Source organism: Acomys minous, assembly GCF_964271855.1.
Source record: "Acomys minous genome assembly, chromosome: 12".
Lineage (NCBI taxonomy): Eukaryota > Metazoa > Chordata > Mammalia > Rodentia > Muridae > Acomys > Acomys minous.
This window is the reverse complement of record NC_140493.1, coordinates 78,945,112-78,971,146: the sequence shown is the minus strand read 5'-3', so window position 1 is coordinate 78,971,146 and position 26,035 is coordinate 78,945,112. Positions and strand designations below refer to the sequence as shown.

Below are 26,035 nucleotides of genomic sequence, written 5' to 3'. Positions count from 1 at the left end.
TAAATGGCATGACCTTGTCTGGAAAACCAAATCCCAAATAATAGTAATGATAATGCTGGCAATTATTGGCCTGTGTATTAATTATCAAGTATCTGTTGGCCTAATCATATCAATATTGGGTAAAATGACTTTACCTGTGTTGTTCATTAACATAAGTGTATTTTGAGACATGCTGTTTCTTGTTACGGCCCGTGCTAACCTTGAATACCCCGTGTCCTTTCCTCAGCCTCATAAGTGGTAGGATTACAAGCATGCTCTACCATGCCTAGCCTGCAGTACACACTTCATCAAAATCTCACCAAAAAGCCTCTGTTGGCATCTTAATATGAAGAAGAATTCCAATATCAAACCTTGTTTGCCTCTGTAACCTTAGAAAACATCCTCTGTTTCCTCTTAGCCAGTTTAACATCTGAGTTCATGTCCACATATACCTCAGCTCAAGTTCCCTTGTAATACAGTCCTATTTATAACCCCTGTGTGCACCCTCTACGCCGCTTCTCAGTTTGTACTTGTATGATTTTCTGTCTCTACCAGAAACTCCATGAGGGCAAAAAATTGGCTTTATCTTGGTGACCATTGTAATGGTTGGAATCCAGCACAATTGACCTTTTCGTGTAGGGCATTTAACTGTTCTTGAACACTTCCAGCCTTTTACGATAAACCCAAGACAGCCGAAATATGCTGTTTTGCCTATAAATGAAGTTATAACATTATAGTTACTGAGAATTCGTATTTCCAAAGTGCAAGGCATACAAAAGACGTTAAAGGTGTCAATAGGACTTTTAAGTAGTTCCTAGCAAGGATGGTAGGAAATAGCACCTACCCAGCTTCCCCGGCTTTATTCCTTTACCTACCCCGCAAAAAGAGTGATGTGAAGTATTACCAGGTTCTAAAATGTAAAACAACACACAATGGAATTCAAACCTGAGACCTTTACTTGCATCCCTTCCTGGCTGGTGGACCAACAGGATCTAGGGAATCTATGGAAAATACAAAATAATGAAAATAGAAACTGGCGCTTCCTTGGTTTTTAATTTTAGACAAAACACCCAGACACATAAAATTAAATCAATATAAACAGTTTTGTGATATTTTACAAAGTAGGTTCCAGGAACTAGTGGCAAATGAACTGTTTAGGAGCATTGATAAGCTGACAGGTTATAGGAAAGCACTTTACTGTTTTTGAGACGTTCTTGCTCCAGAGCCCCAGCTGGCCTTGAGCTCTAAACTTTAGCCTCAGCTTCTTGAGTATTGAGATGACAAGCATGTGTTACCATTCCCCACTGAGAAAAATGTCTTCTAAGACCCTTGTATTTCTGGAACTTTATTATTATTTCCCAAGGGAACCGACCCCTCTTTACCCATCTTTATTTTGACCTTTAATTTCTTGAAGCTCTTGCAACAGTAGATATGGAGGTTTTGTTTATTCCTCCAGGGGCAGGGAGAAAAAGTAAAACAGAGTCAGCCAGTCAAAAGAATGCTCACTTGATCTGGGAAAGTCAACTTAAACAAAATGTAGGAACTAACAATGTTTCTTCTACCCCACGCCATCAATAATTATGACACTTTTGTGTTCCACTAAGGAAAAATGTTACCGTGTAACACTACTGATTATAATGAGCCTAATTAAGAGATGGTTTTTAAAATGCTGTCACAGAATTTATAAAATACCCTTGAGACTGGACATGGTAACGGGCTTTGAACTACAGTAGTCATTAAGAGATTGTTCTTCCAAACTTGAGAGAGTGTCCTGTCATAATCAAAAGTGTAACTTACAGGCAAGTAGAGGTTGGTGCTACTTTGAAGGATTGCTTACTATTTGTGAAGATAATCTAAACAACTGAACTACCAGATATTTGTAAAAGCTGATTTTAGTTTGTTTAAGGAGTTAAACTGTGAGGACAGAGAGCTCCAAAGTTCATGGGGAAGTTTTTTCAGTAGGGTGGCCACATTCTGTATGATTATCCAAACAGTTTGATTGGCAAGCATTATGTTTCAATGATTTGAAAGACTTTTGCCAAGTTGATAAGAGGAGAGTGTAACCTACCAGTGCTTCCACGTCTCTCACTCAAGAATTCAAGTGGTGCTCACAGTAACTGAAAGAAAACAGAAGCAAGGGGGACACAGCGAAGGCTAAGGTTCGGCACTCCGCTCTGTCACTCAGGCGGGTTAGTTTGCTGTTCCGTGGCTGAGGGGAAGGCGCAGCAGCTGCATGCCACTGATGTGTTATGAGCATCGGCTCACAGATAGAAGTGGCTCTTAAGTCCCTGGCCACCCTCCTCTCATTAGTCCCTCAAACCAAAGCTTGACTCCGTTCCCATTTTCCTGTGGAGTGACTACCCAGGAAGGCTAAGTTGCTTACTTTCTCAGTCTTGCTTCCCACTCCCCCCCCCCCCTTTTTTCTTTTGTGAGACAGTCACTATGTGGCATAGGCTGGCCTGTGTGCGCTGGGATTACAAACAGGTAGTGCTCCTCTGCCTCTGGCTCCGGAGTGTTGGGATTAAAGGCATCAACATTTGTGAAGTTTATATCAAGTATATAATGACTAGACAAAATTTTAAAAAGGCTGTAGACTTGGGCCTGATGGTGCACATCTGTGTTCCAAGACCTGGGGAGTTGAGTTAGGAGCAGCTTGACTGCTAAGGCGTCATATATAACGCGACCCCTGTCTCACTACCCGTCCTCAGAACAGGATATGTAGCAAGTATTAGGCACATTTGATAGGACACTTGCTACCATGTAAATGTGGGCACTTGGCATATATGTGTATATGGCACATAAATGTATAGAAGTTATAGATGATTGCGTGTTTTGATTCACAGTATTAAGGTATGACTCTGAATCAAGTGGGAGATTTTGAGAAACACTGTATCATATCTTAGGTTTTTTTTTTTTTCCTTTGCTGATTTTCTACCCTGAAAGCTCAGCTTATTTTCTGAGATTTCCCCCCCTCCTCCGCCTCTATCTGAACCTTAGAAATACTTTTAAAAAATATTTTTTTAAAGTCCAGGGGTGGCAGTGCAGATCTTTAATCCTAGCAGGAAGCAGAGGCACGTGGATCTCTGAGTTCAAGGATGGCCAGGGCTACACAGAGAACCCTGTCTTGAGAAATCAAAAAAGATTTACTGAGCCAGAAGGCTGAAGATTATGCTCCAACGTTATAGAGAGTTTTGAGTGACTGTGTAGGCAGCGAACTGTCTCTGGCATTTTTTTCACTTTGGAAGCTGCTAACCTGCACTTCCTTTCTACTCAGGTAATTTTATTCCTTCTCAAGTCTCTGATGAGGTTGAACACCAGAAAGATTAGTTTTGCAATTAAGCTTAGTTGTGTAGGGGTTAAGATGTTTTTAGGTCTAAATAGATGTTTTAAGTTGATAGAGATGAGACATGATACTGATTTACATTCAGAACTTTAGACTAACCAAGATAGGAAAGATGTTTTCAAGGCTGCCAAATACAAATAGCCAAGCACTATGAATAGTTCATTTATATAATTCTTGATTATTTCATGGTGGTTCTTGCTGTATGTAGTGTATTATATATTTGTGTAATAATGTAAATGTATATGTAAAAATACACACACGCAGGTGCACACACACATGTATACACATATACATACAGACAAACACATTCACACATGCGTACACATACATATTCACATACACACATCTACAAGTACAAGCTACATATATGCACAAATGTATCCAAAGGAAAGACATCCATGCTGTGCTCATGAACTGGAGAATTCAATGTTATTAAAATGCCTATGCCAGCCCCCCGCAAAAAGAAAGAAAGTAATAGGAATTAAGTCAGAACAAAGACAAAAACAGCCAGAGTCATAGTGCATCCCTATAACCCCAGTGCATGGGAGGTGGAGGCAAACAGATCTCTGAGTTGTTCAAGGCCAGCCTAAAAAAAAAAAAAAAAAAGGGTCAGTCCTCTATTTTGGTTTTTAAGATTGATTTACTGGTTTATTTTTATGAGTATATGTGTTTTCTCTCCATGTTCTGTGTACTACATGTTTTCAGTGTCCAGAGAGGGCATTGGCTCTTCTGAAAATGGAGTTAACAGACTGCTGTCAGCTGCCTTGTGGGCTCTGGAGCCAAACCCAGGTCCTCTGTAAGACCTGCCAGTGCTCTTAACCCTTTAACCATCTCTCTGGCTCCAGAGATACTAAACAACAACAACAACAACAAACTATTGTTAATTTGTGTGTGCTTTGTAGAGCCGGAAGCGGGTGTCAAATCCCTTGGAGCGGGAGTTACAGGCGGCTGTAAATCACCAAGTGTAGGTGCTGGAAACTGAACTCAAGTGCTCCGAAGAGCAGCATTCTATGAAATATTTTAGGAGCATGAAAGGCGGCTCAAGTGTGTCAGGTGCGGGCTGTTGAGCTTGACGACCTGAATTCAAGTCCCAGGGTGCACACGGTGAGAGGAGAAAAACAACATTCATAAGTTATTCCCTGGCCTTCAGATGCAAACACAACGAATGTCACACACACACACACATGCATATGTACATATATATGTATACATTACATATATATGTATATATTAAAGAATTTCGTTTATCCCAAGCACAGTACTTGAAACAGAAGGTAACATGTATCTTGGCTGAACGAGAAAGAAACATGAGCTGATCAAGGTGGCCCAATCCTGTAATCCCAGAATTTGGAAGGCTGAGCAGCCTGGGCTACATAGTGAGGTTCTGTCTCCCAAAAACGTTTATTAAGAGATACATAGACTTGCGATTTTCAAGATCGTGAGACTTTGTAGAAGTTGTTGAAAGTTTTTTCCTTTTTAAGATTTATTTATTAGTTATACAGTATTCGCCCTGCATGTGAGCCAGTAGGCCAGAAGAGGACACCAGATCTCATTATAGATGGTTGTGAGCCTCCATGTGGTTGGTGGAAGAGCAGGCAGTGCTCTTAACCTCTGAGCCATCTCTCAGACTAAAATTTTTACTTTCTTTCACGAAGTGCTAGATATAATTTTGAGAAAATTCCACAGAATTCATTCCTAAAATCCACACTCTTGAAAGGATTTTTTGCAGCCTTAAGAAAGGAGAAATCAGCCAGCCATGAAGGCTCTAATACCAGCACTTGGGAGACGGGAATTGTGTCAAGTTCTTGGTCAATCTTGTCTATTCAGATTCAGGCCCATCATGAAAAACAACCTAACCTCGAACGCAAGCCGGAAGTGGTGGCGCGCGCTTGTAATCTGGGGTACACACCACAAACCTAAATAATGAAAAACCCCAAAGCAAGCTATTACATTCTGTCCGTTAGTGCGTAGGCTTGGGATTACATTACTTTAAAAATTCCCCGGCACACAGATCTAGGGACTCTAGAACTTCGGAACTGAGATGGCACCGGCAGGGGTTTAAAGGAGGCTACTGACCGGTTCCATTTGGTAAGTTTCCACGGAGGAACGAAGGGACAACTTTTGCCGTTTCTTTTACATACGTTATTGTCACTTAAATGTCGCGATAATCCCAGGGAGGGATTTACTTCTTAGATTGGTTTAGCGACCCATTTGACAGGTCCCACGAGGAACACTCTGGAAAAAGAGACAAGTAAAAGTAACACTCCAGGCTTTCGGAAGCGGGGAGGGGCGTGATGGAGGAAGGGGCGGGTCCGCGCATGCGCAGGGCTGCGCCGCCGCTTCCAGCTGGCTTTTCCTCTGGCCGCGGTCGTCCTCTCAGTGCTGTACGGTGGCCGGCGTGGTCCAGGCGCTGAGGATGAATGGAGGTGCAGGGTGCAGATTGAAATAAGTCTTCTCTGTGTTTCCTTTTCTCCCGGCTGCTTCTGCTTTTCTTTTCTTTTTTTTTTGTTGTTGTTTGGTTTTGGTTTTTGTTCTGTGTTTTGCAGTGTCCCCATTCTGACCCCCGCTCTGTGGACGACCCGGTTGGTCCCAGCGTCTGAGTTCTTGGTGCCCGAGGCGACCCCGGGCATAGCCGGGGTTTGGGGATCCGGATAATCGCCTAGGCCTAACTTCGGACCGCGCTCTCGATTTCTGCCTCTTCCGGCGCTCGGACGCGGAGTCCGAGTGGATCCCCTGAGGCTGGAGGGTAGACCTTAAGGTATGAAGCGTCGGCTTCTCGGGCCCAAGTTCCGCTTTGTCTCAAGTCCGCCTGACTCTTCTCAGCCCCAGACACTCGGTTCTCTTTGCTACCGGGCAGAGACCCTGAGGTCTGGTCGCTTCTGCCTGGAGCTCACTCATCATGGGGCCTGGGAGGAGACAAGGGGGAAAAAAAAAAAAGACAGCAACAGTTCCGTCCACGACTCTTTGCCCACTGCTCTGCTAGAGAGTAGGTCCTAAGACTGGGTGGCCTCTGCTGTCTGTTCCGTGTCATTTTTCTTTTCTGGTGCCTTAAAATTTTTTTACTCAAGATCGTAAGTGCCCAAGTGAGACTCTCTTTCTCCTTCAGCTGATTGAGCCTATCCTATAGGGGGTACAGAATATACAGAACAGCGTGTGGCTTTCAGAAACGTGAATACGACATTACTTTTGGGCCGAGAGAAGATTTACCAGTGTTTCCATCTAGTTAGGAGGTGGAAAGGGAAGCTCCGCTGGTATTTAAATGTATCTGATAGGCTCAGGAAACCAATGAGAGCTGCCTACGGCCGTTTAGTTTCCATATTTCATGGAGCTCATCGGTCTGGCATAGTGCGGAAGGCCTTGTACTGGTGGTTAGTGCAGAAGAGGTCAGCCCTGACTGTCCCCACCAAGTAGCAGTATTACTGGGAAGCTTACACTGCGTTTGTAAAATAAAGTATTAGAGCAAACGATCCCCAAATTTGGAACGGACAACCCGCAGTTTTCCTTCTTATGTTCCACATGTCGGCAGAGACTTAGGGAGATAGAAACCTGGTCTTTCATTGTGCCAACAACATTTTCAGCACAGGGACCTACTTAATACCCAGCACACTTTTTCAGATTTTTGTTTTGTTTTGTTTTGTTTTGTTTTGTTTTTGCTTGTTCCTGACTGCCCTGGAACTCACCGTAGACCAGGCCGGCCTTGAACTCAGAGATCCGCCAACCACTGCCTCTCCAGTGCTGGGATTACAGGCTTGCGCCACTGCACCTGGCCACTTTTTCAGATTTTTCTTTTTTTTTTTTATAAGACTTATTTATTTTATTTATTGCATATGAGTGCTTTATCTGCAGAATAGGGTATCAACAGATCACATTATAGATGGTTGTGAGCCACCATGGGGTTGCTGGGAATTGAACTCAGGACCTCTGGAAGAGCAGGCAGCGCTCTTAACCACTGAGTCATCTCTCCAGCCCCCAGATTTTTCAAGAAGGGTTTTCATTCATGTGGGAACTAGATGCCTGCTTTCATTTTTTTCTTTTCTTTTCTTTTTAATACTCCTTAAGGATCGAGAGCGATGACGACTGAGTGTGCCGACCTTCAGTTCGTTAGCCCTTTCGCTTTTGAGGCCATGCAGAAGGTGGATGTCCTTCGCCTGGCGTCTCTGAGTGACCCAGAACTAAGACTTCTCTTGCCCTGCCTGGTGAGGATGGCACTTTGTGCTCCTGCTGACCAGAGCCAAAGCTGGGCTCAGGATAAAAAACTTATACTTCGCCTTCTGTCTGGAGTGGAGGCTGTGAACTCCATCGTTGCGCTGTTGTCTGTGGACTTCCACGCTCTCGAACAAGACGCCAGCAAAGAACAGCAGCTAAGGTAAGGTTCACTCCTGGGTGACTGCCTGGGGTTTACCTGGTGTTCCAAAGGACGGGCTTGCACGCTGCTCAGAGTCGGCTGTCAGAGTTCCTCCAGAAAAAGACAGAGTGAAAACATAGATTCCGGAAGACATTTTACAGAGGACTTTCCTGTTTACAGTTAAAATCCTAAGAGCTCCTTTCTGTGCTATAAGACGCTGCTTAGAGAACATTAGCTACGCAGGTCAGTTACTCTGGCTGGGACTGAGGAGGATAACGTCTTCTAGGGCTCATTGCTTCTTTGGGATCACTGAGCTTTTTAAGATGCCGTTGATTGCCTGAGATGCCAGGCTGGGCTATATCCTCTCCTGCCCGTTGTGTGTCTGTTAAGTAAGCCGCTGTTGTGAGAGAAGTCCGTGACAATGACTGGTTCTCGGGTTGTGAGCTCTTGGTAGACAACTTGAGCATTCCGGGGGGGGGGGGGGGAGCAGGGAGGAGGGAGATGGGAACCATTTCCAGTTGAGCGCGTTACGGCCACGCCAGGCTGTGCTTTGTTCTTTATGTTTGCATTTCCCTAGGCATAAACTTGGAGGAGGCAGTGGAGAGAGCATCCTGGTATCCCAGCTTCAGCATGGACTCACACTGGAGTTTGAACACAGTGATTCACCGCGTCGGCTGCGGCTTGTGCTGAGCGAACTGTTGGCAATTATGAACAAGGTGCTCTAAAGAAGTTCTCAGCCCCGGGGACTCCTGTCTTGATACCTGCAGCTAGCACATAGTCAGTGATGGGCAAGAAGGCAGGCAGTTAGGTGTTCTGCTAGTTCCTCTTTGGTCCGTGTTCTTTCAGGGATGGAAGGGTTTTCTTTTGTTGGTTTGTTCTGTTTTTGTTTGTTTGTTTTTTCGAGACAGGGTTTCTCTGTGTAGCCTTGGGCGTCCTGGATTCACTCTGGAGACCAGGCTGGCCTTGAACTCACAGTGATCCACCTGCCTCTGCTCTCCAGTGCTGGGATTCTGCCATTCCCAGCTATTCTGTATTCATCATCAGGATTTTATTCTATTTATTTATTTATTTTTTTGAGACAGATTTCTCTGTGGAGCCTTGACTATCCTGGACTTATTTTGTAGACCAGGCTGGCCTCGGACTCACACAGATAATGTCTGCTGCTGCTCACACGAATACACATACATACCACATACAAGTTACACACAGAAAAAAAGTATAAGTTACTTTAAATAACCTTTGGCTAATTATATTTGCTTGGTTCATTGGTTGTTCAAGACAGGGTTTCTCTGTGTAGATCAGGCTGGCCTCAAGCTCACATAGATCCACCTGCATCTTCCTCCCAAGGTCTGGGATTAAAGGTATATGCCGTCATGCGTGGCTGGCTAATTATGGTTAATTTAAACTTTTCCACACTCTATACTTTTCCTGCATCTCTTGTAAATAAATGGTAGCTGTGATAAGAGGCTTTTCCTTCTGTAGGGTTTTAAATGCTCAGTATGGCATTGTTACTATGTGGGAAATATGACATATCTTTCTTTTTTTTTTCTTTTTCGAGAAAGTATTTCTCTGTTTAACAGCTCTGGCTGTCCTTGAACTCGCTCTGTAGTCCAGGCTGGCCTCGAAGTCACAGAGACCTGCCTGCCTCTCCCTCCCAAGTGCTGGGATTAAAGGCGTGTACCACAACTGCCTGACCATAGTATAATATCTTATCGTAGGAAATTTAAGGAAAAGAATGTATATTTTCTTGTTTTTTTGTTTGTTTGTTGTTTAGTTTTTTTGAGACAGGGTTTCTTTGTGTATCCCTGCCTGTCCTGGACTCCCTTTGTAGACCAGGTTGGCCTTGAACTCACAGAGATCCTCCTGCCTCTGCCTCCCGAGTGCTGGGATTAAAGGCTACACCCGGCCAATTTTGTTTTTTTAATCAACGGCTTATATGTATAACATTCCTACATTGTTTCTTGACTTGGAATATCTTTTAATTTCAAGTATCTCTAAAAATGTAGATTGGAATCAGGTCCCCCTACTCTGTTTGTCTCCGTCCCTCTCATCTCTGTGTGTGTGTGTGGGGGGGGGCAGGGGGCGGTGCAGAGTCTCACTAGGTGCCAGGGCGGCCTTGTAACTGGAGATGTTTCTACCTCAGCCTCTCAAGTGCTGGGGTGATAAGCCGTAGGCACTCTGCAGTTCTGAGACTAATGCAACCATGCCTGAGTAGTAATCATGGTGAAACTGGGTAAAACTGATAGGGTCCCACATACTTAGCTTCAGTCATGTTAAAACTGACGACTTGAGGCTGGGTGTGGTAGAGCATACCTTCGATCCAGAGACAAGAAGATGAGGGTTTTATGCCATCCTAGGTCAATAGATTAAAGGCTAGCCTGGTCTACGTACTGCGTTCAGACCAGCCACTGCTACATGCTAAGACCCTACCTCAAACATCGCAGTAGAAACTCATGATTTGTGAGCTCAACATAAACAAACAAACAAAAAAACTACTTGAAATTCATTGTTATTTCTTCCCTTTGTCCTCTTTTCTCTAAGGTGTCAGAGTCTAACGGAGAGTTCTTCTTCAAGTCTTCTGAGCTCTTTGAGAGTCCGGTGTACTTGGAGGAAGCTGCAGACGTGCTCTGTATCTTACAAGCAGGTACTGGGTGCTGCTGTGCGACTCCTCAGCCTGCAGTGTTGAGTGTGTCTGGGTATGCAGGATGTTTTGGCACTGGAGATCCAGGCAGTTGTAAGCTGCCTGATGTGGACGCTGGGACTTAGGTCCTTTGCAAGAGCAGTATTATCTCTCCAGCCCCAAATATGGTATTTAAGATTATCAAGATGGGGTGTGGTCCTGCATTTGGGAGACTGAGACAGTAGTATTGAGTCAACATCCAGACCACTTTGGTCTACAGAGTCTGGTTATGTCTCAAATAACCCCCTTCCCCGTCAAAACAAACAAACAAACAAACAAACAAACAAAACCAAAAAACCCTTTAAAATGTAAGTTGTTTGCTAAATATATGTCTTAAAATTTTAAGTTAACGTGCTAGAGAAATGGCTAAGCTGTTAAGAGCACATGTTGCTCTGCCCAATAACTTGATTGGTTCAGGTGACTCCCAGCTGCCTGCAGCTCCAGCTCCTTGGGATCCCACAGCCTCACAGAGATCACCCACTTGCACGTAACCTCTTTTAAAGATTTTAAATTAAAAGTGGCTAGCATTAGAACAAAGGCTCAGTGACTTAACGCTGTTTGTATAGCCTGCCATATCACATACATATTAGCAGTATCTATTTGATTTAATGATTTTTAACTTTGGTGGTTTTATAAATGTTCATAATATTTATATCATGACCAAAAAGCAAGTTAGGTTAAAAGGCAAAGGGCAGAGGGGTAAATATAATCTCAATTTTAGTTAATGTTAAAACTATTAATGAGGTAATTAAAATCAGATATTAAATATATTTACTATTACAAATATATTAAAAATTAGTAAATATATTTCCTCCTATCACAAATATATTAAATACATATATAGGATTAGAACTAACAAAATAGTTTCTTTTTAATAAGCACATAAGAAAATAAAAGCAAGAAGATATAGAACTGTAAATATTTTTATGAAAATAATTTCTTAGAACAGTGTTACTCAGGGAAACTTGAGCCATATTCTGTGTTGAGTTGTCCGGTTGGTAGCCTCTCCCCGCCCAGGGGCTGTAGGTTACCTGAAGTACAGCTAATGTGACCGAGGAACTTGTACTTTGAGTGAGTTGCATTTTGATGACATCTTTGAATGTTTTTTTGGGAATTGAATGTAGGCAGGGGTCACGGATCAACGGTGACAGTGGCTTTTTTTCTTCCAGAGCTCCCTTCCTTGCTTCCTATAGTCGATGTAGCCGAAGCCTTGCTACACGTTAGAAATGGTGCCTGGTTCTTGTGTCTGTTGGTAGCCAATGTTCCTGATAGTTTTAATGAAGGTAAATATAATTTAAAAATGAATTATTGGAGATCTTTGTTTTAGCATGTGCAGGGCCTTTGTGCCTTTTTTTTTTTTTTCAGGGTCCTGCTCTGTATTCTGGGCTGTCCTTGAACCTAGGATCCTTTTGCACCTGCCTTTGAGCAGGGCTGGTATTACAGGTACATGGCACTGTACCATGCTCGGCAAGCAGTCTGCCTCTGAGCTACACCTCAGGCCACTGTCCACTCTTTTTTTGTTGTTGTTTGTTTTTCAAGACAGGGTTTCTCTGTGTAGCCTTGGCTGTCCTGGACTCACTTTGTAGACCAGGCTGGCCTCGAACTCACAGCGATCCACCTGCCTCTGCCTCCCAAGTGCTGGGATTTAAAGGCGTGCACCACCCCCCCACCCCCCCAGCCCAGTCTGTCTTTTAATTGAAGTGTTTAGGTCATTTATATCAGCTGTTGAATGTAATGACTGTATGCCATTGTTATTTTTATCTCTTCCTTCCTTCCTTTGTACCATTTTTTAATTGTACATTTACCTTGTGTATGTTAAAAGTCCCAAATAACATTCGTACTGCTTTTATTTTAAATAGCTAATCATTTTTCCTCTTACTTATTTATTTATTGTGTGTGTTTGTGCGTGGGTGTGCATAAGGAGGTCAGATGACAACTTCATGAGTAGGGCTTGCTCCTACCGTGGAGGTCCAGGCGGCTCGCTTAGTGCTCAGCACCTTGGCTCGCTGAGCCGCTTCATCAGCGCCCGTTTCTTAGTTTTTTGACAGGGTCTCACTGTGTAGTCTGAGCGGCCTTGAGCTTTAAGTAATTTTTCTGCGTCTTCATTCCCAGTGCGGGTATTATACACATATGCTGCCATGCCCAGCTGATTTTAAAGTCCTTTTTAAAATGTGATGTAAAGGCTTTATTTACATAGTCAGTATTGTTGGTGTTCTTCATTGAATTGCTTTCATTTCTTGTAGGGTAGATTATTTAAATTTCTTTTTTATTTTGTTTTTATTTGTGTGTGTTTGGGATTAAACCCAGAGCTACTTGCTCTGCCAATGAGCTATCCCTTGAGCTTTGGAGGGTAGATTTCTTTTTCTTTCTTTCTTTCTTTCTTTCTTTCCTTCTTCCTTCCTTCCTTTCTTTCTCCTCCTCCTCTTCCTCTTCCTCTTCCTCCTCCTTCTTCTTTAAGAATCAAGGCCAGGTGTGGTGACATACACCTTTATTCATGTATTTTAAGTATATGGGTGCTCTGTTTTCATGCACACCAGAAGAAGACATCAGATCACATTATAGATGGTTGTGAGCCACCATGTAGTTGCTGGGAATTGAACTCAGGATCTTCGGAAGAGCAGTCAGTCCTCTTTACTGCTGTGCCATCTTTCCAGCCCCAAGGGTAGATTTTTTTATAACAATGTTTCCCAGGTTTTTGTCAGAGGGAAAGAAAACAAAAACCATTTTACTTTTATTTTCAATGCTGGGGATTGACCACAGTGCCTTGCACTGACCTGGCAAGCACTCTGCCACTGCTGTATACCCATCTCTCTTCTAATTTTTTTCATTTAGAAACAGAGGTCTCACTAAGATGTCAAGGCTGGACTTGTTGCTCAAGTAGGTTTTAAACTTGTGATCCTTCTGCCTCAGACTCCCGTGTAGCTCACATTACAGGTGTGTGCTACTAGGGTGGGCTAGTTGCTGCGTTGGTTTTGGTTTTGTTGTTTTTTGGGGAATTGAATGTAGAGCCTCGTCCATACTAGGCAGGCGCTCTTCCTCTGAGCTTAGCCCTAGCCTTTTATTACTGTGTAGCCCAGGCTGCCCTCCAAATGGAGGTTCTCCTCCATCTCGCCCATGCTGTGAGCCCATGCCGTGAGCCCGTGCCGTGAGCCCGTGCCGTGAGCCCGTGCCGTGAGCCCGTGCCGTGAGCCCGTGCCGTGAGCCCATGCTGTGAGCCCATGGCCAGCCCGAGTCTATCTCGTTGTTTGCTACCTGTGTCCTTCTGGGTTAGACGGCAGGTGTTGCCCTCCATGTGGTGGCTCGCTCAGGTCTTTTCATTCCATTGTTCCTCATGACTTGGTTCCTGTTGCTGTACCATCAAGTTCCCCCCTGTTTTCCTTCTACACTGTTTAAGTTGCATAAATGATTGATTTTCAAGGATGAAGAAATGGTTTATAACACCTTACTTTTAAAAAGCTTAAGAAAGCTGAAAATAATAGAGACTCTTCAATAATAGTTTGTAGGGGCCTGATCAAAAATGGAGAACGACAGGATGAAGAAAGTCTTGGAGGCAGGCGCAGGACAGATGCCTTACGTTTCCTGTGCAGAATGAATCCTTCTCAGGCCCTGAAGGTCCGGGGCATGGTGGTAAGAGATCCTGCCGGCTGCGTGTGACAGCACTTCTTATAGTAGGACTTTTTTCTTTTTTTTAAATCTCAAGATTGATTGAGAATCTTTTAGAAATTGGGAATTAATTTATATGCTGAACGTGCTGCTCTCCCTTCTGGGATTATGTTTCTCACAATTTGAGGTATATTAAGTTTTGAAATGTTCTGGCTCTTTTTCTTACTGTATTGAGTTTATTTGTTTTCTCTGCTGTGTTAGGTGGAAGAATGTCACTTGCCAGGCCTTGGGGTGGCTTTGACATTGGATCATACTAAAACTGAAACGTGTGAAGATGGAGTGAGTGACTTGGTTTGCTTTGTCAGTGGCTTGCTTCTTGGAACAAATGCAAAAGTCAGGACGTGGTTTGGAACCTTTATTCGAAATGGTCAACAGGTGAGAGTCAGGTACATGGTAGGGAAGGGTCGCTACTTAGGGCAGTTACCAAGAGTGAAGAAAGTTCTTAGAAGGCCTGGTGGCTCATACCTATAATCGCTGTACTTGGAAAATGGAGGCAGGAGGATTGCTATGATTTCAAGCTAAAAGCCATGGGAGCCAGGCTTTAACCCAGCACCCTGGAGGCAGAGGCAGGTTGGAACTCTATGAAGTTGAGGCCTGCCTGGTCTTCATATTGAGTTCCAGGACATCCAGAATGACATAGAGAGACTGTGTCTCAAACAAACAAACAGCCACGGGAGGAGGCTGGGGGTGGGGGTGGGGTGGGTGGAAACAAAAGAAGAAAACAAAGGTATTATCTTTAGACCAGTGGTTGTCAGACTTTTACATCAAGTTTTGATATTTCTCACATTAGAAATTAAAAATTTTGAACTATGCAGTTTATTAAAAATAAAAAAATAACCTCAATTAAATGTAAACATAAGGGGTATATGTGTGTGTTTATTTTTGAGCTCACTCCTGGTATTTATTCAAGGCTAACTTTGAGTTCCCACTTAGGTTTGTGCCAAAGCCTCCTGAATTACAAAGATCTTAGGAATGTCCCACTATGCTTATAGTAAACATTACATTTAAAAAAATTATAAGAATTTAAAAAAAAACCTACTGAGAATAGTAGTACTGGTTTACAGTTTTCATATCTCTTCAAAATCTAGTTTAGTAGAAGCCTATGGAGAATGTACTGTACACTAGTGAGAAGGGAGGGGATGAAAGGCACTGTTCTTAGGCTAGAGAGATGATGGCTTAGAGGGCAAGAGGCTGTTCTCCCAAAGGTCCTGAGTTCAATTCCTAGCAACCACATGGTGGCTCACAACCGTCTAACATGAGATCTGGTGTCCTCTTCTGGTATGCAGGTGTACATGTAGGCAAAACACTGTATACATAAATAAATAAATCTCTAAAAAAAATTTAGAAGAAAATAAAGAAAGGCACCATTCTTAATATTTGGAAGGGCCTCCAGAGTGATGAGTTGGAATGGACTGCCACACCTAGCTAAAAATACCATTTAAATACAATTCACAACCCAATTTACATTAATTTAGCTTTTCCTCTGCAGTCAGTGCAGTGAGTAGATGAGTAGATTTTGAGGTTTCCTAACTTGTTAAAATGGCTCTTCATGTTGGGTCAACTGCAAGTGCTGAAGTGATAGATCTGTTGAGCTTCCTTTTAAGTTAGTAAAAGCCCCATGCTCTCTTATTTCTTACAGAGAAAAAGGGAGAGCAGCGGTTCTGTCCTTTGGCAGATGAGAAGGCAGCTTCTTCTGGAGTTGATGGGCATCCTCCCTACAGTGAGGAGCACCCGCATTGTAGAAGACGCCGATGTGGAGATGGAGCCCACTGTGTCTGTGTACTCGGGGCTGAAGGAGGAGCATGTTGTGAAAGCCAGCGCACTCCTACGCCTCTACTGTGCCTTGATGGGGATTGCTGGACTCAAGTACTCAGTCTGACATTTACCTTCTGCCTTTTTCTTCTTGTTTCTAATCTTACAGAAGTGAGCCAAAGGCCTTCCTAAGAGGGCTCAGGTTTTAAGATTTACCAGCTTTTATCAATACTGAAGATATTAAGGCCAACTGTCCTTAAGGAATATTTTGATCTAGTTTGGTCTGATTACAAATAGAATTATGGGTGCCGGGCGTGGTGGCGCACACCTTTCATCTCAGATTTTGGGAAGCAGAGACAGGTGGAGCTCTGTGAGCTCAAAGTCAGGCTGGTCTGCAGAATGAGGTCCAGGGCAGCACGGGCTACACAGATAAAAACCATGGCTCAAAAAACTAAAGCCAAAGCTGGGTGTGGTGGCGCACGCCTTTAATCCCAGCACTCGGGAGGCAGAGGCAGGCGGATCGCTGTGAGTTCGAGGCCAGCCTGGACTACAAAGTGAGTCCAGGACAGCCAAGGCTACACAGAGAAGCCCTGTCTTGAAAAACCAAAAACAAAAAAACCAAAAAACCAAAAAAAAAAAAAAACCCAAATAGAATTATGCACGTATTGGAGGGACGAGAGTAGTTGACCAGTTTGGACTCACCGAGTAAAGGATCCTGCGGTTTTTAGCACAGCCTGAGAAGCTCACAGCCACTCTGAGTGGTTCTTGAACACAGGTTTTTAGGTTACTGTACCAACTCCTTTTGAGTAATGCCCTCAGCTGGTATCTGAGCATTCCTGAGTGTGTCTAGCTCGTGTGTCTTTCAGTTCTGACGGTTTAGTTAAGCAAATGCTGGCCCATCTGTTCGGTTCAAATTTAAGTCAGTACAGTCCATTAACCCCATAACCGTATAAAGCACAAACTCTTGTGAGCTCTTCAGGACACATGACTACACATAAACAGATATGTGCTTGTCATGTCTGTGATCTCGGCTATTACTTCCTTTAAAGTCTGTTAGTCATTGAACTCTGTTCATTTGTTTTTTGCATAGACAACGAAGTAATTCTGTTTCCCATTCTCAGTGATAAATCCATAAGCCATTTAAAAAGGAGACAATTGAAAAGAGAGAGTTGGCCAATAAAGATGAAAGGGCAGCCGGGCGTGGTGGCGCACGCCTTTATTCCCAGCACTTGGGAGGCAGAGGCAGGCACATCACTGTGAGTTCAAGGCTAGCCTGATCTACAAAGCGAGTCCAGGACAGCCAAGGCTACATAGAGAGACCCTGTCTCGAAAAACAAAACAAATAAAAAAACCCACAAAACAAAAGAAAATGTAGGGGACGGGGGAGTGATGGCTCAGGATTAAGGATGTTCCCTCTGCAACCATGATGACTTGAGTGTGAAGCTCCAGCACTCACCAAAAAGCTGAGCATGGTTGTACATGCCTGTAACATCACCTCAGTGATATGTGAGGGAGAGAGATGCATGTCCCAAGAGCTTGCCGGTCAACAAGCCCAGTGGTAACAGCTAGCTTCTGCTTCATGCAAGCATGAAGATCACCCTCTTCTGCCCCTGCATGCATGCAGAGACATGAACATCCACACATTCATATGCACTGTCATTTGTACACTACCCACATACAAAGCACACACACACACACACACACACACACACACACACACACCCCCATAACACATGCACACATACACACACCCATAACACATGCACACACACAATACAAAATAAGCATTTGTAGTTTTTTAAAAGTGAGGTTAAAAAGTTTGTAGTTGAAGGGTTAAAATGTTGGATAATTCACTTACTTGCTCTTTTTCTGAACTAAAAACAGGCAAGTGCAAAGTTTAGTTGTGTTTCTCTTTGTAGACCAACTGAAGAAGAAGCTGAGCAGTTGCTGCAGTTGATGACTAGCCGTCCTCCTGCCACACCAGCTGGGGTTCGCTTTGTTTCCCTTTCCTTCTGCATGCTACTGGCCTTTTCTACACTTGTCAGGTACCCTACTATACAAGTTGCTTTACTTTCTCAAGATGTGCTTTTATTTCCTTATCAAAATGTACTTATAGGGGCTGAGTGTGAGTGTACGTAGCATGTTTGCTTAGCATCTGCACTGCTACCAAAAGGGGTGCACAGCATATTATTAAAAGTCTACCACAGAAATTGGCCGGTAAAGGGGTATCAAGCATCTACTGAGTGCTAGCTAGCCATTTTATTAGTCTTTGTTAAGGTTTCTTCTGAACACTTTTTAAAGGCTAATAACAACTCTTTCCCTTTGTGCCTTCTTTGGAGGTAATATCTTTTAGTCATTTGGGGCTTTACTATACATTGTTTCAAAACTTTAAAAATTTTTTACTTGTCTTTTTTACTACTAGTTTAGTGTGTGTGTGTGTGTGTGTGTGTGTGTGTGTGTGTGTGTGTGTGCACGAGTGCCATGGAGCGTATGTGGAGGCCAAAGGAAAACTTGCAGGACTCATTTCTTTCCTTCTACCATACGGGCTTCACGGGCTGGACTCTGGTTATGCGGTTTGGTGGCAGTTTTGTTTTAAATTTTCTTGGTATGCTATGTAATATTAATTCAACCCAAAACTGTAACAGTAAATTTTGTTGCTTGTGGTTGGTAGTTCATACCTGTAAACCCAACTGATGGGAGGCCAAGGCAGGAGGAGCATTGCCTTGGACATGAGGGTAGCTTGGGCTACTAAGACCCTGTCTCAAAACACCAACACCAAAACAAAACCAAAAAAGCCCACAGACACTAAAAACCCAACAAGAAAGAAACATAGTGCAACTAAATTTCCTCTGGGCCCGTTCTGAGTCATTACACAATCTTAGTTTAATCTTTGTCAGAAACCTTTCCCAGAGCGGTGTTGTTGCTCAGTCCTGGCTGGTCCCCTGTACCTAGGGTTCTGTAGCTGTATGCACATGGGTCTTCATTTGGCATCTTTAGAAAGCAGTCATGTGGGAGGTAGATGCTTCAGGGCAGGGGTGAATTTCTGAAAAAGCCTTTATTCTGACTTTTGCCTTACGGTTTGATGGCATGTTGAATTCTAAGCAGGAAGTAATTGCTTTTGAGGATTTTGAAAGTGTGTGTCCCACTGTCACCTAACTTCCTGCACTGTTGCCAGTGTCTAACATCATTCCAGCTCCCTTTGTATGCCTCTTTTTCTCTGTGCAAGCATGGAGGGCTAGCTCTTCCTCATGTGATTTTAATTTTTTTTTTTTTTTTTTGAGACAAGTTTCTCCGTGTAGCCTTGGTTGTCCTGGACTCTTTGTAGACCAGGCTGGCCTCGAATTCACAGCAAGAACTCATATAGATCCGGCCTGCTTCTGCCTCCTGAGTGCTGGGATTAAAGGCGTGTGCCACCACACCTGGCCCATGATTTTGAACTTTTTAGATGATAATATTTAGTCTCAATTTGGTTTTGTTTTTTATTTTTTGTTTGTTTAGTTGAGACAGTCTTTCTGGCTGGCCTGGAACTCACTGCAGTGCCCTGGCAGCGCGCACCCCTCCAATGCTGGGATTGCACCTACGTCATCGTATTCTGCCTGAGTCTATTGATCAATCATCAGAGGCCCACTGGGTCCTTTCCAACTAGAAACTGATGCCCTTCAGTTCTAGGAAATGCCCCTGTATTCATGTGTTGATATTGTCTTTTCCTGGGCTTTCCTTGTCTAATACCTCTTCTTTTGTGGCGCTTTCAGGGGCAATCATTGGATTTTCTTATACTCTTCTCTGTGGTTTGCTCCATTTTTAAGACTACCATAAAGACTACCATGAAAATTTACTTAATTGTACACGTTCGTGTACCAGTCAGTGTTCTTAGCATTTAAACAATTATACAACAATCTCCACAATCTGATTACAGGTATATTCTCCACTCCAGACAGAAACTGTCTGCCTTTCTGGCTTTGTCTTTATATGCAGTGTTTACTTTCTATGAGTTCTCACTTGGTTTGTTCATTCCTTTTCTTTCTTTGTTTAATTTTAAAAAAGATTCATTCATTTATTACATATACAGTATTCTGTCTACATGTATGTCTGCCCACCAGAAGAGGGCCTCAGATCACATTATAGATGGCTGTGAGCCACCATGTGGTTGCTGGGAATTGAACTCAGGACCCCTGGAAGAGCAGACAGTGCTCTTAACTGCTGAGACATCTCTCTAGCCCTCTTTCTTTAATTTTTTGGTTTTTTCTTTTTAAAAAATTTTTGTAGGTAATTTTGTCTGGCACTTACTGTATGTTGAGATTGTCTTTCAACCTCTAATTTTCCTGCTTCCACCTCCCAAGTATTGGGATTGTTTGTTCTTGACTGTTTCTTCCTTATAGTAGCCGTTGCTTTGTTGGTGGGGTACTGGTTTTCTCTAAGACCTTTGTGTTAAAGATCTTTTATAGCATTTATTTATTTTGTGTGTACATGTGCTTTTGTGTAGAGGTCCAGGAGCTACTTGTGGGCGTCAGTTCTCCTTCCCTCATGCAGGGAGGAGCAACTCAGGTGCTTTTTACCAGCTGAGCCTTTTTACTGGCCTAGAAATTTCTATTAGTGAAATTTTAGTGCTGTTCAGGAGAGTATAATGTTAGTAAAATTAAATATAAGTAATGTTAGCTATATGCTTCTGATTTTTCCTTCTCAAGCCCTTTGTAAGCATCACCTCTTGTCCTCATTACTCTGGAGTGCTGTACGCATTTGGTAGGAGGTCTACAGTTCAGAAGGATGAGTTTCTGTTTCAGATCACACTGTCAGTCACGGCAGAGGCGGGATGCCCGGGTCAGGCAGGCCTCAGGGCACCCTCCCACATAGCCTCGTGTTGCCTTAGTGGAGTGACTGAAGGGTAATTGAGTAGAGTAGTCTGTCTAAGTACAAATGACCTTTAAAATTTTCTTAGTTTGGAGTAGTGGGAAAAGCACATTTTTTAGTTGTTTTGTGTTTTACCTGTTGTCCTGCAGTGAGGTGGAAGGGAACAGAAGTCAAAGTCACAACGCCTTTTAGTTTAAATCTAGTCATTGTTTTGAAGAAGTTTCGCTGTTACCTGGCCAGTGAGATGGCGTCGTGGGTAATGGCATTGGCCACCAAGCCTGAGGACTGCAGCTGGGTCCTGGGCTCTGTGGTGAAGGAGAGGACTGATTCTCGCAAATTGTCTTCTAAGTGCTACACATGTCAGGCTGGACAGACCTTCACAGAATAAATGAATTAATATAAAAGAAAAAATTAAAAAGAAGTTATTAGTTACATTTTAAATATGGTGAGCCCATATTCTTCTTCGTTTTCGTGATTAGTAATAATTTCTGTCCCAAATATTCTACCCAAAATATTTCCATAAATTAAATTTGAAGTAAAAGATACATTAATTTTTTTTTTTTAAGTTTTAGATCTTGGTTTCTGGATTTTTGATGCTAAAGTTTTTTTGTTTTTGTTTTGTTTATTTTGAGAAAGTCTGACTGTAGACCAAACCAGTCTTGAACTCACAGAGATCTGCTTTCCTCTGTCTCCCAAGGTTTGGGATTGAAGGCTGAGTGTCGTGGTGCATGCCTTTAATCCCAGCACTTGAGAGGCAGACCTTTGTGAATTTGAGGCTAGCCTGGTCTACAAAAGGAGTCCAGGACAGCCAAGGATACACAAAGAAACCCTGTCTTGAAAAAACCAAAAAGAAAACAGGAAAAAAAAAAAAAAAGGTTGAACCACCAAACCTGGCCCATCTGATGCTTACTTTTAACATTAGATTTAAAGAAAAAATTTCCAAGCTGGGCATGGTGGTGCACGCCTTTAATCCCAGCATTTGGGAGGCAGAGGCAGGTGGATCACTATGAGTTTGAGGCCTGCCTGGTCCACCTAGCTTGTGATCAGTTCTTAGTATAGTTCTTTTAACATTTTAGTCCCAGAGACTTTAGGTTTCCCAAGGAATAAGAGGGACTGTCACTGTCTAACTTGCAAATTTATATTTCTAAGACTTGATGAGGTTTTGACAGTTCAGATTCATGACGCCAAAGCCTTCATCTTTGAATTCTAGAACTATTCATGTCTCATTTATAATTAATGGTCTAATTCAGCAAACCATTAATTTGAGTTGGCATTTCAAAATTATGGAGAAAAATAACTCTGAAAAATAATTCCTCGGCTGGGATTAATAACACTTCATGCTCCCAGCACCAGCACAGTGGCTCTGGACCACATGTAACTCTAGATCCAGGGGATCCAAGGGCACCAGGCATGCACATGGTACAAATGTGCACATGCAGGCACCAGGCATGCACATGGCACAAATGTGCACATGTAGGCACCAGGCATGCACATGGTACAAATGTGCACATGTAGGCAAAATCCTCATACATGTAAACCGAGAATAAATAATTCTTTAAAAGTCAGGGAAATGCTTTCAGATGACTTTCTTCCTATCCATCTGGCTTATGTGGTGAGGCTGTGGTGTTTTCCGCAGCACCCCAGAGCAGGAGCAGCTGATGGTGGTGTGGCTCAGCTGGATGATCAAAGAAGAGGCTTACTTTGAGAGGTAAGGCAGGCAGCCATTTGTTTCACTTAGTTGAGAAAGTTTTTCTTACTTATTCCCTCCTTGAAATTCATAGTTTTCTTCTGTTTTAACAGTACATCAGGTGTCTCTGCTTCTTTTGGGGAGATGTTGTTATTGGTGGCCATGTATTTCCATAGCAACCAGCTTAGTGCTATCATCGATTTAGTCTGCTCCACTTTGGGGATGAAGGTAATTTTTAATTATCTTTTTTCTGAAAGAAATTGTGTTTAAGCTAGATATTCTGTCATAGTATAAAATAAATACATTGTTTTCATTTAAGTAGTTTTAGTTGTTTGCTAGCTTGAAATTTTATTAAGGAATCCTAGAAAAATAGGAATTACATTTATTCAGATTTTGTGTATGTATGTGTGTCTGTGTGGTAATATGTGAACGTGTGTGCATTTGCCAATAGAAGCCAGAAGAGGGAGTGCAAGCCTCAGGTGCTGCCGTTACAGTCTGTTGTGAGCTACCTGACATGGATGTAAGAACCAAGTTTGTGTCCTCTGCAAGAGCAGTCCACGGCTAAGCCATTTTTCCAGCCTTCATTTTTGCTGTTGTTAGAGACAGGCTGGCCTGGAACTCATGATGATCTCAATTGCTTTTTTTATTTCCCATGTTGATTTTCTAATTTATTGTAAGCCTAAGATCCATTTATATAAATATGCACACAGGCAGTCACTCATCTGTATCTTCATAAACTTCTCAGTCTATTTAAGATAAAACTGCAGCAAGCAGTTACTAAATAAGTGAGGCTGCTAAGTGTTTTGTGAATACTGTCAGATTATTTTTCATAGATATTTTTCTAGTTTCACTGTTCACATTAGGACATCAGAGCCCTTTGTTTCCTAAAATCTTACTGTGCCTAGACAGCCCCATTCTTTGTAACCTTTGCTTTAAATTTTATTTATATATTTATTTATTGAGTAATCCTGGCTGTCCTAGAACTTGGTGTGCAGACCAGACTGACTTCATAATTCTTTAAAAGTCAGGGAAATGCTTTCAGAGAGATCTGTCTGCCTCTGCTGTGATTAAAGGCGTGCATCACCATGCCTGCTTGCAAATTTGGTGAAGAATGGTCCCTCTTTTTTTATATTTCGCTATTAATGAAACTAGTTCTTCTGTTCTTTTCTATTCTTTTTTCTTTTTCTCTTTTTCTCGAGACAGGGCTTTTTTTCTGCAGCCCTGGCTGTTCTGGACTCCTTTTTGTAGACCATACTGGCCTCAAGTTCACAGAGATCCGCCTGCCTCTGCCTAATGAGTGCTCGGATTATAGGCATGCTCCACCATGCCCAGTTCTTTTTGGTTTTTTTGAGACAAGGTCTTGTATTTGTATCTAGACTGCCTCATTATGTGATCCCCTGCCTTTTCACAGGAGTGCTGACTTATAGGTGTGAGTTATCACACTCAACCTTTCAAATTTTCTCCTAGTTTATTTGTGGCTTTAGGCTTTGCATGTAGATCTTTTCCTGAGTATTAGTGAACAAACACAGGGCTTCACTTACATTAGGCAAGCGCCCTTCCACTGAGCCACGTGTACTTCAGTTCTGCATTGACTTTGAGTTTTAGTCCATTCTTCTGTGTGGAGTGTCATGTGTGTTGTATGAAATATGTACGGTTCTTGTCTCCCTTTATTGCATAACCCTCTAATACCCACTAGCTTAAGATGTGACTAGTTAGTACTGTTTGTTAAGTGTGCTCTATTTTTATTTGTGTTTGACGAGAGGTCCCACTGTATTGCCAGGTTGCTCCTGACCTGGCTTCCAGTGACGGCGCCTTCCTTAGCCTCCCAGGTGCCTGGGACTTGAGATGTGTGCGCATGTGCACTGCTTTCTCTAAGTACGATTTCTACTGCTTCTGCTTCTGTGTCTTTGAATGTCAGGCTTGAGGAGCCACTTGTGGAAGAAAAGCTTAACTTGTGAACATTAATATCATGTATCATACCCTTTTTGGGTATAAAGTCATGAGAGTAAATGCATTCCCTACAGTTTACATGCTGCTGGAATTCTTTTACCTGTTTTAGATTGTGATTAAGCCGAGCTCCTTGAGCAGGATGAAGACCATCTTCACTCAGGAAATCTTTACTGAGCAGGTACTCCTTCTGCCCGTAGCTGTTCTCTCAACTGCTTAAAACATACAAAGTGCTCTCTCATCATCGCTTTCAATTTGTAATGATAATTTATTTCATCTTTTTTTTTTTGAGACAGGGTTTATCTGTGTAGCCCTGGCTGTCCTGGACTCACTTGTAGACTAGGCTGGTCTTGATCTCACAGAGATCCACCTGCCTCTGCCTCCCAAGTGCTGGGATCAAAGGCGTGTGCCCCCCTCCCCCGCCCCCAGCCCCACACCTGCCTTACTTACTTATTTTTATTTTTATTGTAGTTTTCTGGTGATGGTGGAGCTTGAACCATAGGCCTTTGTATGCTATACTACTGCTATACTGAGCTGTACCTCGAGCCCTTTACATCTTTATGTATAAAAATAAATAGAAAATTAGAGATCTTTATTAGTTCCTAGTGTATACTGCTTTTGCTTTTTTTGGGGGGGGGTGGGTACTGGGAATTGAACTCAGGAGTTTGCACGTGCGAGACAAGCATCCTGACCCTGAGCTGTATTCCTAGTCATAATGAGATAAAGTTTCCCTAAATTGTTGAAGATGGCTTTGAACTTTGAACCTCATGCTGCTGCCTTTCTTGTAGCTGAGACTACAGATGAGTGTTACCACACCTAATTTACTTATTTATCACTTAGAAAATGTGAAAATGAGCTGGGTGTGGTGGTGCATGCCTGTAATCCCAGCATTCAGGAGGCAGAGGCAGGCAGAGAGAACTGAGTTCAAGGCCAGCCTGGTCTACAAAGTGAGTCCAGGACAGTCAAGACTACACAGAGAAACCCTGTCTCGAAAAGCAAAAAACATAAATTAAAATCATGAAAATGTTCAGGCACCTGTCTGCAGTCCTAACACTCAGGACGTAGGAGCATGTCATCCTTAGCAATATGCAGAGTTCAAGGCCAGTGGGATCTACATGAGACCTTGTCTGAAAACAAAACAAAACAGTTAAAACTTGTAGCACTTGGTTCTCATTGTTCATCCTCAGGGACTACATGTCAGAGGTGATGGCCTGCTTATGTTGGTAGTCAATGCGCTGTACCTTGTTTTCAAACTAATCTTGCATTTGTGTGTTATGTGTCTTAACGCTGTTTTTCCCTCTTAGGTTGTCACAGCTCATGCAGTTCGAGTCCCTGTCACCAGCAACTTGAGCGCCAACATTACTGGGTTTTTGCCTATTCATTGTATTTACCAACTTCTCAGGAGCCGATCGTTTACCAAGCACAAAGTGTCAATAAAAGTATGACTTTACATTTAGATGTCAAACTGTCCCTTACTTCTCTCTCACTAGTTCTTAGTTGTCTCCTGTATTTCTTTCCTGTGGTTTGAATATATGTTTGGTAGGAAGCTAAATTACTATGTAGCAAGTTAAATTACTACTATAAATAGCTAGTTGCTAGTTATTTGTATAGTTAATTATTATTAAGAACCCAATTTTATTTTATTTTATTTTATTTTATTTTGGTTTTTTTGAGACAAGGTCTCTCTGTGTAGCCTTGGCTGTCCTGGACTCACTTTGTAGACCAGGCTGGCCTCGAACTCACAGCGATCCGCCTGCCTCTGCCTCCCGAGTGCTGGGATTAAAGGCGTGC

At 42.7% G+C, this 26,035-nt stretch overlaps 1 protein-coding gene across 1 annotated transcript in view; it reads left to right on the top strand.

Moving 5' to 3' along the window:
- Positions 1-4,942: 4,942 nt before the first annotated feature.
- INTS2 (integrator complex subunit 2) overlaps positions 4,943-26,035 on the top strand; it is a 47,626-nt gene continuing 26,533 nt past the window's right edge. The window contains exons 1-13 of the mRNA XM_084803253.1: positions 4,943-6,080; positions 7,382-7,688; positions 8,245-8,383; positions 10,209-10,311; positions 11,517-11,630; positions 13,844-13,974; positions 14,212-14,385; positions 15,650-15,876; positions 17,682-17,807; positions 22,247-22,318; positions 22,411-22,525; positions 24,357-24,425; positions 25,549-25,683. Of these exons, the coding sequence (XP_084659379.1) occupies positions 7,393-7,688; positions 8,245-8,383; positions 10,209-10,311; positions 11,517-11,630; positions 13,844-13,974; positions 14,212-14,385; positions 15,650-15,876; positions 17,682-17,807; positions 22,247-22,318; positions 22,411-22,525; positions 24,357-24,425; positions 25,549-25,683 (1,701 nt within the window). The 5' untranslated portion in view covers positions 4,943-6,080; positions 7,382-7,392. The remainder of the gene's footprint in view (positions 6,081-7,381; positions 7,689-8,244; positions 8,384-10,208; positions 10,312-11,516; positions 11,631-13,843; positions 13,975-14,211; positions 14,386-15,649; positions 15,877-17,681; positions 17,808-22,246; positions 22,319-22,410; positions 22,526-24,356; positions 24,426-25,548; positions 25,684-26,035) is intronic.